A 13,985-nucleotide genomic window follows, 5' to 3' on the forward strand; every position below is an offset into this window, starting at 1 on the left:
TAGTATGTATGCTGTATCATTGATATAGTATTACACTGTATCATTGATTTAGTATTACACTGTATCATTGATATAGTATATATGCTGTATCATTGATATAGTATTACACTGTATCATTGATGTAGTATGTACACTGTATAATTGATATAGTATGTATGCTGTATCATTGATATAGTATTACACTGTATCATTGATATAGTATGTATGCTGTAACATTAACATAGTATATACACTATCACTGATATAATATGTACACTGTATCATTGATATAGTATGTATGATGTATCATTGATACAGTATGCTCTATCATTGATATAGTATGCTCTATCATTGATATAGTATGTACTATGTATCTTTGATATAGTATGCTCTATCATTGATATAGTATGTACAATGTATCTTTTATATAGCATGTATGATGTATCATTGATATATTATGAAAAGTCTTCAAATGCTGTTTGTGTATTAAAATAATGTTCCGTCTCAAGTTTCTGTTTTCAAACACACTTTGAAAGATAAATACTGTAGTTTAAATAAAATTTTGTCAATGTTGGCATTAAATGAGGTATAGTGTTTTGTAATATGTGATTCTCATAAAATTTGAACTTTTTGCTTGCGATGCCACACTGATACTTTAAGTAAAGAATGAATTGAAAAGACCACTAATGATGAAGTAGAAAAACATCATTTATAATTGTGATGTGTAGTTCCTGTGTCAGTGACAGTCACTTGCATGTTTTTGTACACATTTACCAATTTACATTTGTAAATGTTGCATGCATTGTAATAAGCTAGTTTAATACTGTTTGAGTCTGCTGTTGTATTCTGCATCCAGCTGTCGGACACTTGATCTTGCTTTCAATATGAATCAAATGCGCCAAGTTTGCTAATAAATCAATAACACGCTGTTCAGGCCACAATTGTTGAGCTATTTCTTTGTTAATCTTAGATAATGATCCAGTGCAGGGGTGTCAGACTTGTTTGCTATGGCTGGCCTGATTTGATATAAATCTAATTCACTCTGACCATAGGAATCATAAACTATGATAAGTATGCAAATTTAACACTAGCAAGAGACCTGGACTGTGGGCCAGACTAATGTATCTGGTGGGCTCTGTTTGACACTGCTAATTTAATGTAATTATGTGGGCCAGACTAATGTATCTGGTGGGCTCTGTTTGACACTGCTAATTTAATGTAATTATGTGGGCCAGACTAATGTATCTGGTGGGCTCTGTTTGACACTGCTAATTTAATGTAATTATGTGGCAGTACACACTAGTCCATTAAATTAGATCAGTTACCTTTAAGTCATTTTTTGGCTGCTCGTTAGCATAATTGATCCTGAAAATAAACTCCATCAACAACATGGACTTAATTCATAAGTTCTTCTTGTACACTGCAAGTACATTTGTACCAGGTAAGCACCCTATAACAGTGCTTATTAATGGTATCTCAAACATGGTGTCAGGTTAGGCATAGTCTTTCATAAGTAACAGTAAAAGGTACTGCTTGTGGCTGTTGACCCAGAGTGGACACCTCTACCTGACTCCTTCCGGGGCCCCGAGTGGCCAAGTGGTCTAAAGCGCTCTACATTACGGATCACTGCCATCTCACCTCTGTCTGCGCCGGATAGGGTCTCGGATTCAGCTAATGTGGGTATGTGAGAAAGCTTGCCAGTAGCTTCTCATGGGTCAGTGGTTCTTTCCGGGGTTTTCCCGGGTTCTTCCTCCACCATTAATACTGGCTGCCATTTATAGCCTATCGTGTGCTGAAAAATGGCATTAAACTCCACAACAACAACAACAAAAAAAGGCTTCTTCTGGTGAGTCCTTTCTTTGTGGATCAGGTGGCCGAACAGATATCTCCTGGCTGTGATGGAACATGGCAAGAGCTGGGTGGACAGCACAGGGCATCAGATTATGCAGTGTGGACAGCACAGGGCATCAGATCATGCAGTGTGGACAGCACAGGGCATCAGATCATGCAGTGTGGACAGCACAGGGCATCAGATCATGCAGTAGGAACTGATGGCCATCCACTGCACCTGGATCTATCTCCAGATGTCTTGACTCTGTCCTGCCTCTGGATTGACAGGCATGGATGACAGAGTGAGGGCAACTCCATGCAAATTTCCTTCATTTAAATCCAACTCATGTGCAAATCATAACACTACTACCATCCCCCTACCATTTGTTTGAGCAGCAAAGAAGCAGGTGTGTTTTCTGCTCAAACTAATTAGCATACTGCATCAACTTAAAGCAAGGTCAGCAGCTGGTACCTTGGTGGGTCAGTTCTGTTCAGTCTCAGTCAAACGATAGTTAACCTGCATAAACTGAATTTTCCATCGAGGCAATGCTGGGAGATCCTCATTAGTTTTCCCTGAAAATTTACATGATGTAAGGTGATTCCTGCATGAGTTCTCCATTCATTAAATCACCAGTAACTGTATTAAATCAAAGAATTGGATAGAAGAAGTCAAAAGTACATTAGTATTGAATATTGATTGAATTATGCAATAAAAGAAGGTGCCTCATTTTTAAGGGCTTACATTGAGATCTGGACATTCAGATGTACATAAGTGTTTTGAGTAATTGTCTTAAGATTTAGACCAGCCAGATTTATAATTAGTCTTTTGAATAAATGTTCTTACATTGTGATTTAGACTTTCCAAATACATGATGAGTGTTTTGAGTACTTGTATCAAGATGTAGAATGGCCAAATACTGGATTCAAGAAACAACACAGATGATCTTATAATGCCTTTATTTTATCATTTGACACAAGTTTGAGTGCAAAATTATAATGAGTTGACAAAGACACTTTTCTGTACAGTAGAGTTATTGTTATCTTGTTTTCATTGGGCTCCTCCTTTCTGTCATTCCCCATTTCCATCAGTCCTCATTTCCATCCCTCCTCCTTTCCATCACTCCTATCTTTACATCAAGATGTGGACATTCATTAAGGTTTCCAGACTTGTGCATTATACAGCAGTTTGGTTCGTAATACAGTCAGCAGTAATGGATTCCAGTAACTCTGTATAATTTCTTGTAAGTCAGATCAAAATGCAGACCACACAAACCCAGATCTGCGATCACATACTGCACTGGCAGATCTGATTATATGCATATTGTTTAGACTAATCAGTAGAGTAAACAACATAGTCCCTGATCTGCTATTACATAATGCACTGGAAGATCATGTAGTGTTTTGTTTGCATTTGATCCAACATAAATTGTGTATACATTGTACCACATTATAATGAGGGAAAGCTTTAATTGGTTGTCCACTTGCTCTGATTAAGTTTCTGTATTTTTGTGATTCATTTTAGTGTAAAAGTGACATTGAGACCAAAACTATATTAGGTTTTCATGCTTTACTGAATTACAGTTTACTGATATTAAAAAAGGCAGAATTTGGGACAAGGGGCATTGCTTGCTTCCAGTGGGATTCTGCTTTGTTGACATTTGATCTTATGGCATTTTACTGTATATCATTTCAGCTGTGGAAAATCACTGCATCACCTTGCATTATGTTGGTGTTGGGCCATCACAGATACCGGGTTGATTCACATTGTGGATCACTGTGGGTAAGTTACTGAGTAAAATGTTTAATTAGTACTTTTATCTGCAGTTTTTTTACATTGGTAGCCAAATTCACTATTGTCCAACACCGAAATGTAGTAGCCATTTGTGATTGAGAAATACACCACATAGCCATGCCAATATTCATTCCAGTGAATGAATCATTATACAGGGAGTCTCTGTTTGAGAGTAGAGAAACAGGGAAACAATTTGATTATGGAGTTAATGCACAGAGGGTATTCTTTAAACATTGCAGAAATTAAACAATTTGCAATCTTAGAATAAGATCTTGAAACTAATTCCTATCACAGTTGAATGAATATAAGAGTTGTTGTTGTTGTTGTTGTAGGGTTTAACGCCATTTTTCAGCACACGATAGGCTATACATGGCGGCCAGTATTAATGGTGGAGGAAGAACCCGGGAAAACCCCGGAAAGAACCACTCACCCATGAGAAGCTACTGGCAAGCTTTCTTACATACCCACATTGGCTGAATCCGAGACTCAAACCAACGCAGACAGAGGTGAGATGGCAGTGATCCGTAACGGAGAGCGCTGTAGACCACTCAGCTACTCAGGGTCCCAAAATATAAGAGTTAAAGAGCAGGGATTTAAAAGATTAACATGAAGAAGACAGTAAGCATGTACATGCCATAAATACCTGCTTATAAGTTAGATCCAAACGTAAGCAACAGAGATCATGATCTTCTGGCACATTGTGCATAGGCAGATCAGGGTCTATGTTGTTTTCTCTGCTGATTGCTCTAATAACAAAATGTACAGACTCAGGTCTACCAGCACAATATGCTATGGCAGATCAGGGCCTGTTCAGTTTTCAGTTAGAGGGGACTTATAAATCAGTATATGTGAAATTGTTCTAGCCATGTAAGGTGTCATAAACATGTAATTTGTAACTGTAAACAAATTGTGTTAAATGACAGCATCCTTATAACTATAAAATGGAAACATTTGTTGGAAAATGTTTCAGGATGAGGCAAAAAATATAATAACATATATTCTCATGTACAAGTCAAATCCAGCTCCAAGCTGTATAAATGTAGGAAACAATCATAAAGATAACTGTGCATATGGAATAATCCAGCAGAATTGAAAGATCATGTTATAATAACAGCTTATTAATTATTGCTAAGTAACCATAGACATGATTGTAATATTTACTGGAATAAAAATGAAAGGTTCCTGGGAATTGACACAATACTCTCATGAATAAATAGTAATATACCCACCATATCAAACATTCATAATCTCAGAGTAATAATAAACCCACCATATCAAACATTCATAATCTCAGACTGATAATATTCCACCATATCAAAAAGCACAATCTCAGACTGATAATGTAACCAATATATCAAAAATTCATAATCTCACTAATAATATCCCCACCATATCACACATTCATAACCTCAGACTGATAATATCCCACCATATCAAAGAGCATAATCTGAGACCAATAATATCCAAACCATATCAAAAGTCATAATCTCAAACTAGTAATATCCCCAGCATATGAAAAAACCACAATGTTTCCTAGGGCTAATACAGTATTATAGGACTAACAATTAACAGACAGTCCTTTCTGTGGCTTATACAGTATTACAAGACTGGAAACTAACAATCATTTCTTTGGTTAATAAAATATCACATGATTGACAGATGACAGATAGTCCTTTCTATGGCTAATACAATATGACAAGACTAGCAGCTACAGACAGTCCTTTCAGTTGACTAGTACAGTATCACAAGACTGGCAGCTAGCAGACAATCCTTTCTATTGGCTAATACAATATCACAAGACTGAATGCTAACAGACAGTTCTTTCTATTGGCTAACACAATATCACAAGACTGGCAGCTAACAGACAGTCCTTCCCAAGGCTAAGACAATATCACAAGACTGGAAGCTAACAGACAGTCCTTCCTTTGGTTAATACAATATCACAAGACCTTAGTAAGGTGTACCTGATCTTGGAAATGTCAAGAAAGATTACATATCATATTGTAGTAAAAAGTGAGCATTATTTGGTGTAAATGATTCAGAATCTGATTAAAATCAAGGTAAATATTCATGTTCTGACCAGTCCAGATTTATTCAGCACTTAAAATGATGATGAACATGATCCCTTTTCTCCCCTGGTCCATCACATAAAGCAACTGGCCTAATCACAACAATGCAAAAATATTGCTTCACTATTATTCACTATTTAGGTCAAACTTCAGCTACTATTATTCGCTGAAAGTGCTTACAGACAATTTTGAGCTTATTCAGAGAATACTGGCTGTGACATAGGCAAGTCTGTGTGTGAATGGAATGATGTGAAATTACAGACAATACTGGCTGTGACAATTCAAATCTCATTGCGAATGGAATGATGTCAAATTATATATATATACGAGGCTGATTCATACACTGGCAGTTTTGCTGTATGCATCTTATTTATAATTAAAACTGATAATAAAATATACAGCTGAAACTTATTTTAGAAAAATATTGTAGTTCCCTCTAGTTCTTGAATTACATCATATATCTCTTCTACAAAACGAAAACAAGATACTTACTGACTTGTTTGCAGCCATAGCTGTGCGAGCCAATCTCCAGCCATTGTTCTAGGCTTAAATGTGGTTGATTATATCCAATATCACCAAAGAATACAATGTGGTGACTGTTTGAAACTCTTGGAATAGATTTTCAAATAAATATAGTAAATCACATATCTAAGATCTGTAATTTAAAAAAGCAATCAGATAATTAAACATCTTGCAACATTTCAATCATTATTTGTCCACATATTAACCTAATGATCTACAAATGCATTTTTAGGTCAAATTTCAGCCACTACCCTCTTAATTAGGCTGTTCTGTAGCAAACAAAATTCAGATAAAATGGAAATAATACAGTATAATGTATTAAACTGGAGTTAATAGCTTGTATGACTATAGGCTAAGTTAAGCAAATCCTACTGTACATATTATCAGATTAGGACACATGGCAGTTGTAGCATATAAGGTGTACTTGACAAGAAAACACACAATCATTTGAGTCACATTCAAAAACTGCAACGATAATCTTAGACGCCAAAATTTGGTAAGGACCATAAGCTTTCTTTTAAATATGACACTCCCAAGGTCTGGAATCGAATGCAGAACCAAGAACAATCCCTGATTTCAAAGAATTCATGGGTTGATTTGGACATGGTCAGGTTGATTTCGACATGGTCATGTTAATTTGGACATGGTCAGGGTCTCAATGTAAATGTGCTAGTATGTCATTCTATCTAGCAGTTGGTGGCAATCCAGTTTAAGGTACCGATTTCACTTTGTTTTGATTAAATCCTGCTTATTTTAATGAGTTTTTATTGTTTTAACTTTAACTCCTTCTTTTTCTGATATTTTAATTATAAATATGGCCTTTCTACATGATTTTAAGAATAAAACTTTTATTTATTTGTCTGAAATTTCATGTGCAAGCCTTCTAAGTCATATATGTATATATATTGTTTAAATATTTTATGATTTGTTGTGTTGTCTTTTAATTAGTTATTGTTTGCATTGTAATGCTTTTTGATGTGTTTTGTTTCATTGTAAATATGTACTGTTTACCAGTTGGTTAAAATATTCAGTACCTGGTATTTATATTAAGTCGGTGAAATAGTTTGTCCAATGCTAGTGTTTTATCGTTACCCAAACTACTGACATTAAGTAAAACATTTTTACATCTTTTCCTTCTGTCTTGTATCCTGGAGACATGACTGTTGTGTATGGAGTTGTATAGAGAAATGTAAGGAAGGATTGAGTTTGAATAATGATCAAAGGACAATATTACAGTTTTATTTTATTATTTTGTTTGGTGGCAATGTGTGTGACATTCACAGCTTCTTATAAGGCTACAAAGAAATTGATATACTATATAACAACCTAGGTGTAATAATTTTGCATGTCTTCTAAAACAGTACCATACATACTCACTTATAAAAGGAATCCAACTACAAACTGCATAGACCCAGATCTCCCAATGCATAATGCACCAGCAGATCTGGGTCTCTGCAGCTTGTTAGATGTAATCAGTAGAACAAAGAGCATAGATCCTGATGTGCATGTCTATTATGCTTGGCAGATCATGATCTTTGTTTTTCAGTTTGCTAGTATATACAGTAATCAATTTTCAGTCATGTGGCATGGTTTTATTTTTTATGCACAATTTTGTGAATCATCCCTACTATTGACATGAAATTTATCAAGAAGGCAATCTTTCATGACCAAATAGAGTGTATGGTTTTGAGGATTTTTTGTTTTGTTTATTGAAGTTCTTTAGGTTTACATAGGAATGAAATTCATGATCATATGTCCAGTGACATATCATTCAATATTTTGGTGTTTTGACAACATATCTGAAGCTGGTAAATTTTTAACAGGAATCTGTGACGATCGGTATTTTATTGTACCACTGTTGTACTTACTTGCTTTTAAGTTGGACCCAACTACAAACAACACAGACAATGATCTGCCATTAATTAATATGTTGGCAGATCAGGGTTTATGTTGTTTGTGATACTGGTCAGTCCTTATAAACTGTATAGACCCAGATCTGCCAGTGCATTTTGTGTTGACAGATCTGGGTCTGTGTAGTGTGCAGTTTGATCTGACTTCTAGATGAGTATGTATGGTATGTGTTTCTAAATTGGGTTAATTAAAGCCCCATGCTCTGACTGAGTTCCAGTTTTATGGGCATCATGTTAATGTAAAGTTCACATTTTGGACCCAGAATTTCATTTGGTTATAAGACAAAAAGCAGCTTTGGTTCACTGGCTAAAGTTTATTGAATCTAAAGTAGAAAATATTATGTTTATTCAAGTTTCATTCTTCATAGGTTTCATTGTAAAGCATTTAATAATATAAAGTCTTAAAAAGCAATTACCTACATTTCATTAAAAAAAAATTGCTGGGTTCAAAGGTTAAAAAATTGCTGGGCTTGAAAGGTGATCAGGGCACCTGTAGTGAAGTTGTATGGTAATGTGAAATATGACATTTTTTGAAAAATAAATTATGATGACATCTAAAAATACCAGTCTTACCTTCTATGCTCTCTTATAAGTTGAGTAAAACTGCAAATAACCAAGATCCTGATCTGCTTTAGCATAATGTGGCAGCTGGTCAGGGTCTGTGTGTGTTCTGCTGATTACTTCTAACAAACTGTGCAGTTTGCAGTTTTTACTCAACTTATAATTGAGTGTATACAGTATGCAGTTAAGATAAAGAAAACAAATGTGGTATTATTGCAGAAACTTGGAATACCTGGATCTCCTGGGGATTGACAAGGTGATTGGAATTTGTCTTCACAGAATCCCTGATGAGATGCCAAGACTGACCTACTTAAACCTCAGACAGTGCAACAAGGTACAGATTCCATGTACATAATGTTTGGATATAGAGCCTGAACAGTGCAGTGGTAGTGTGCTTGCTTTGCATCTCTGGTCACATGTTTGATCCCTGGCTGTGCCACTTGCATAGGTGCATGATCAGTGTGAAGGGATTGTGGTTTCCTTTAGAGTTTCTTGTTTCTTGCTCCCTAAACTGCCACATCATATCAACATTTAGGCAGTCTAGCTTGATTGTTATCTGTGTTTTAAGAACTTGCTGCAGAATCAGTCTAAACCTAATACAGTTTTAGTGAATAAAATAAAATAAAAAACACAACACAGAAGTCACATTAGTATACAGAGTATAGTGTTAGTATCACATAATCTTTATTAAATTGAAAAAATAAATTTTAACATCTTTGAATAGCAAAGTAAAAAAATGCTTTTACAGCATTCCCCATTTTCTCACAAATATGTTATACCAAAGTTAGAAATAATTGACACTGTCGTGATTGCCAAAAGCAGTGATTAAAATTTGACCAGGTAAACTAATTTGAATATTTTTTTATTGTAGGGAATAGGGTAAGACGTCATAATCCTCATTTTTGGCTAACTGATCAATATTTAATTATTGTAGGGAATAGGGTAAGACGTCATAATCCTCATTTTTGGCTAACTGATCAATATTTCATTATTCTGTCCACATCATGTCTTTTTAAAAGCTCAGTCTGAAATGCCTGGAATGGCACAGAATTGGAAGGGTCAAGGGAGGAAGCCTTTGGGCTCCTCCACCATTACCAAGGAAATGGGGGAGGCACTATTAACTCAAACCCTCTCCTGTCATGTGTCCTTCTTTCCAGGATCCCTGTGGGTGCATGGCTCACCTATGTGTATATTTTAATTGGGTGTAATGAAAGATACTTTGGTTCTTTCTATACTAAAAGAAGGATACCAACATTGTTTCCAGGAACATCCTCCTCTTGCAATGACCTCATTTATTTTCAAAAATGGCTTAGACAAGGGATAAGATGCACAGCCTTCTGTGGAACGATGCAGTACAGTAGGAGACAAAAGACCAGCCTCTGACTTTCTACTCTTGGATTTTCCTCATTTTCAAAAATTCAGAAATTTTCAGCTTATCTTCCATCTTTCTGCCCTAAACATGTTTCTTCAGCAGGAAGTGTCCAGGATGGAGCATACTGTGACCTCAGTCAAGAATGCCAGGAAGTGCTGGTGACTGGACTGTCACCATCAACCATCAGGATGTTTACCGTAACATCCTAATTTTTCCTCTTCACAGGAAATATCTTCAGTTTTGCCAGAATTGGGAAGTTTTCCAATTTCAGGCTCTGCTGTTTAGCCTAGGCTCTGGTCTCAGAACTTCAGCCAGGGCGCTGGGAGTAGTTGCCGCCCACCTGAGTGATCCGTGGATCAACATCCTCTCATATTTCAATGACTGGTTGATGCAGTCCTTATAGAGTCCCTCTTATAAGATCTGTAAACAGTGACATGGCTTGGACTCATTTTAAACCTAGAGAAATAAAAACTAATCCCCTCCCAGGAAGTTGCTTATGGGGGGGATGCGTTTTTCACCAACCTTGTGTGAGTTGTGTATGTCATTTGAATGAGCAAACATTTTTTGGCTGCTGTTTGAGTAATGATTGTACAGAATGCATTGAAGACAAACACAGAGAATAGTTTTTTTCCTGTGTCAATAATAAAAAGATTACAGCTTGTCAGCTTTCTAAAGCACTGATGTCTTTCATAAATAAGCTAAAATCAGTGAGCGGTAATTGACTGTTGACACAATTAAAATGAACGTAGAAAATAGAAACCTTTAACATGTTTATTCATATAAAGAAAGACATGGTGACAAAGTATGTATATCAACACTATCAATACCACTGGCATTAAAACAAGCACAGAAATAAGTGATGCTTCATCATCAGGAATGGTGGGGAGGTGGGTTAGGGGTGATATTTATTTGGGTATCAGTTTGGTTTGACTTAAATTCATGGTCTGTTTTACAAGAACCACTAAGATTTATACGCTGTGAAAACCAATTTGTACTCCATGAATTTCAGGTGATTCACAGCATAACTTGTATTGTGTATTATTTTAAAGGCATTTGCCATATTCAGGGCTATTACTAGAAATGATTTGAAAACATTCCTTATCACATTAACACTACATTAGGAATAAAGCCTACTACTGATGACTTCTGCAATTGCAATGTAGTAAAGGGAAGAAATTCTTACCTATTACCTCCCCTGACCATACCTAGTTGGCTACAGTTGTCTACTCAGTTTTTAGCTCTTCCTGGATATGATCAGCTACATATTCTTTGCATCTCAAAATGCAGGGAATATTGTGAGGGGTTTTCTATCATCCATGGATTAAGTTAATATGGTATTGAGTGTAAAGTTATTTAGTACATGATTCAGTTGTTATGTTTTTTAATTTGTAAATAATTATGTAATTATTTTGCAGTTGTGGACTTTTTTTTAATGGCATCATGCTTAACATAACAGTGTTGGTTCTTTTGGTGCATTCTGTCCAGCTTTTATTTACTATAATTTAAGTCACAAACATTCAGTAGTTGCATATGTAAATACTTTCAGGTTGTTATTTCCAGATAAATACTTTCAAGTTGTTATTTCCAGATTTTTTGTCATTCTGGTCTTTTGATAGGCACAAAATGTATTTAATGTGAGAGATTTAAAACCATGGATGACACACAGGTTACTTGCCTAGCTTTTACCAAATGTTTCTCAATGAAGAAGGCATTGTTTGTGTGTTGTGGTAGGAAGCAATCTGGTCTACAATACTTAAAAAGTGTCTTTAAGAGGAGAGAAAGACATGGCAAGAATGCCACATGCTGAATCTGCACCCTAAAATGTCACTAGCCAGCAGAATGGGAACTTAAAGATGGTCCTATCCACCTTTTGAAAGTACTACAGATAATGTCAACTGTGACTATTAAATTGTGTCAGCTTGAGATAGGAGAACAAGGGGTTTGTGGAGTTGCTGACCCAACCTTCTTCACAGGCATTGACGGAGTCACAGCTGAGGCACCAAGTTCAAAATGTGATGATACAGCTGCAGTTCTCAGGTGAATTTGTGTCTCGTTGTCCATCATAAACTTCCACTGATAGCTTGGAGCCAACGAGAGACTGTCTTCTCTTTATTAGGCAGTACAGTAACATAATCTCATGTCTGAGATTGGCCTTAGAGTCTGTATGTCCTGGTTCAGTGGATTTATTTCGGACTTTGATGATTTGTTTTGCCATCTGTACAGTCTTTACATCTCCATTCTGGCTGCAGACTAGCCATCTGGCCATAAAGGTTCATAACTGAATCTCATTTTATTGAGCCAGCTGACTGCAAGATGGAAAGTTATACAGGAATTCAGCTAGCAGAGCCAACTAACCAGCCTGTAAACAAGCCAACCATTCGGCCTACCGTTAGACACATTTCCTGGCCATATATACCAACTAGGCAAGCTGTGGCACTTGCCTAGCTGCCAGTGCATCCAATGAGTCCATTCTTTCTGGCATACATGTTTGGGAGATACCAGACCTTACACAGGCATAATGGCATTGCCTCATCCTTGTCCCTTTGAATGTTCTTATCCTCATGTAGACAAAATGCCTCAGGAGGACAGCACTCACAGTAAGTGCAGGGATAACCTCATGAAAATAGCATACCCCAACCCCACAGCGGATAAGAAGGAGTTTAATTATATAACAGCTGTGGAGAAAGTCTGTGGACTCTTGTTGATTTCAGAGTGCCCATACCTGCCAGTTGTAAGCTCAGCCAATAAGGTTAGGTCCTTTGTAGACATGCAAGGTAATGATGATTAGTCCCTTTTATAACTTCTGCCTCAGTTGGCAAAGGTCAAGGAAATATCTGACAAACAAAATATGGGATGCAGGCAACTCCAAGGGTTTCTTTTCGTAAAGCCAGCTACCAGCATCATTTTCATCACACTGGTATTGTTAGCACACTTTCATATTTTAGCACAGTTACCATAATTGGATAAGAACATTCTGGTGATGAGTATGACCAACCAACATGTGGAAAATAATATTTGAATCGTCTTCTGGTCAGCCTTGTTGTTGGCTGCAGCTGTGACATATTTTGTTGACATCCTTCCAAAATGCATAGTAGGTTTATCTTTGGTCAAGCCATTTATAGTTTCTGGTCAGTTGGGATAGGTGAGAACTTAGTCCATTCCAGCACGTTTTTTTCTCTCAAGTTGACATGATTTACAGAGGGGAGTGTATCTTTGCAGTTGAGTTTCTGTAGCTCTTCAGTCTGTTCACTTTGGTCCATCTCTACACCTGTCTGTTCATACACCTTCAGCTGATCATACCAATCTCAGATGAAATAGTACCGGTATCTTTCCTGTGTCAGTGACATATGATATATCATGGCATGAATTCCTCTGGAAAATCCCAAGCTGGAACTTACAATCTGCATGGATGGCAGCTTGTACAGTTGGCTTGCACAGTTGTTGCCCTGCTTCACATTAATCAGTGGCAAATATGAGCCAGAAAATATACCTCTTCACATCGACCTTCCAGAAATAAAGGCCTTGCTAAACATGTTTCATTTTGGAAGGATCATTTGTACAGAAAGGTAGGCCTCATTATGATGGATAACTGATTGTGGCTCGTCTTCTCAGACAAAATCACTGAACCTTTGCATTCTGGTTTAGAACATTCTGCCCTGAGGTGTGCACAAATCAGACATAACCCCAGGCAGACATTTTGGCTGGTTTATTGTCAAGAAGGGTCAAAACTCTTCACACCCTGTTGTCCATCCAGTAGTCAATCTTTCAGCAGATATTGGCTCTCTGGGGATATCAAGTGATGTGTTGTCTTGCTCTTATCATGGAATCCCTCTGGAGAAGAGAATTGAAGTCTTCCTTCATGGAGAGAATCTCATAAGCTAGAAGGCTATCTACTCTAAAGATGTATGAAGGAAAGTAACAGGTTTCATGGACTAGTGCAACATCAACAG

General features: G+C 36.7%; 1 protein-coding gene across 3 annotated transcripts in view; it reads left to right on the forward strand.

Moving 5' to 3' along the window:
• LOC149798270 (F-box and leucine-rich repeat protein 13-like) overlaps positions 1-13,985 on the forward strand; it is a 36,558-nt gene that overhangs the window by 11,413 nt on the left and 11,160 nt on the right. For all 3 annotated transcript variants that reach the window (XM_089963410.1, XM_089963412.1, XM_089963411.1), the window contains exons 5-6: positions 3,503-3,589; positions 8,883-8,997. In XM_089963410.1, the coding sequence (XP_089819536.1) occupies positions 3,503-3,589; positions 8,883-8,997 (202 nt within the window). The remainder of the gene's footprint in view (positions 1-3,502; positions 3,590-8,882; positions 8,998-13,985) is intronic.

This window comes from Sinohyriopsis cumingii, chromosome 6 (genome assembly GCF_028554795.1).
Source record: "Sinohyriopsis cumingii isolate HCF-2022 chromosome 6, ASM2855479v2, whole genome shotgun sequence".
Classification (NCBI taxonomy): domain Eukaryota; kingdom Metazoa; phylum Mollusca; class Bivalvia; order Unionida; family Unionidae; genus Sinohyriopsis; species Sinohyriopsis cumingii.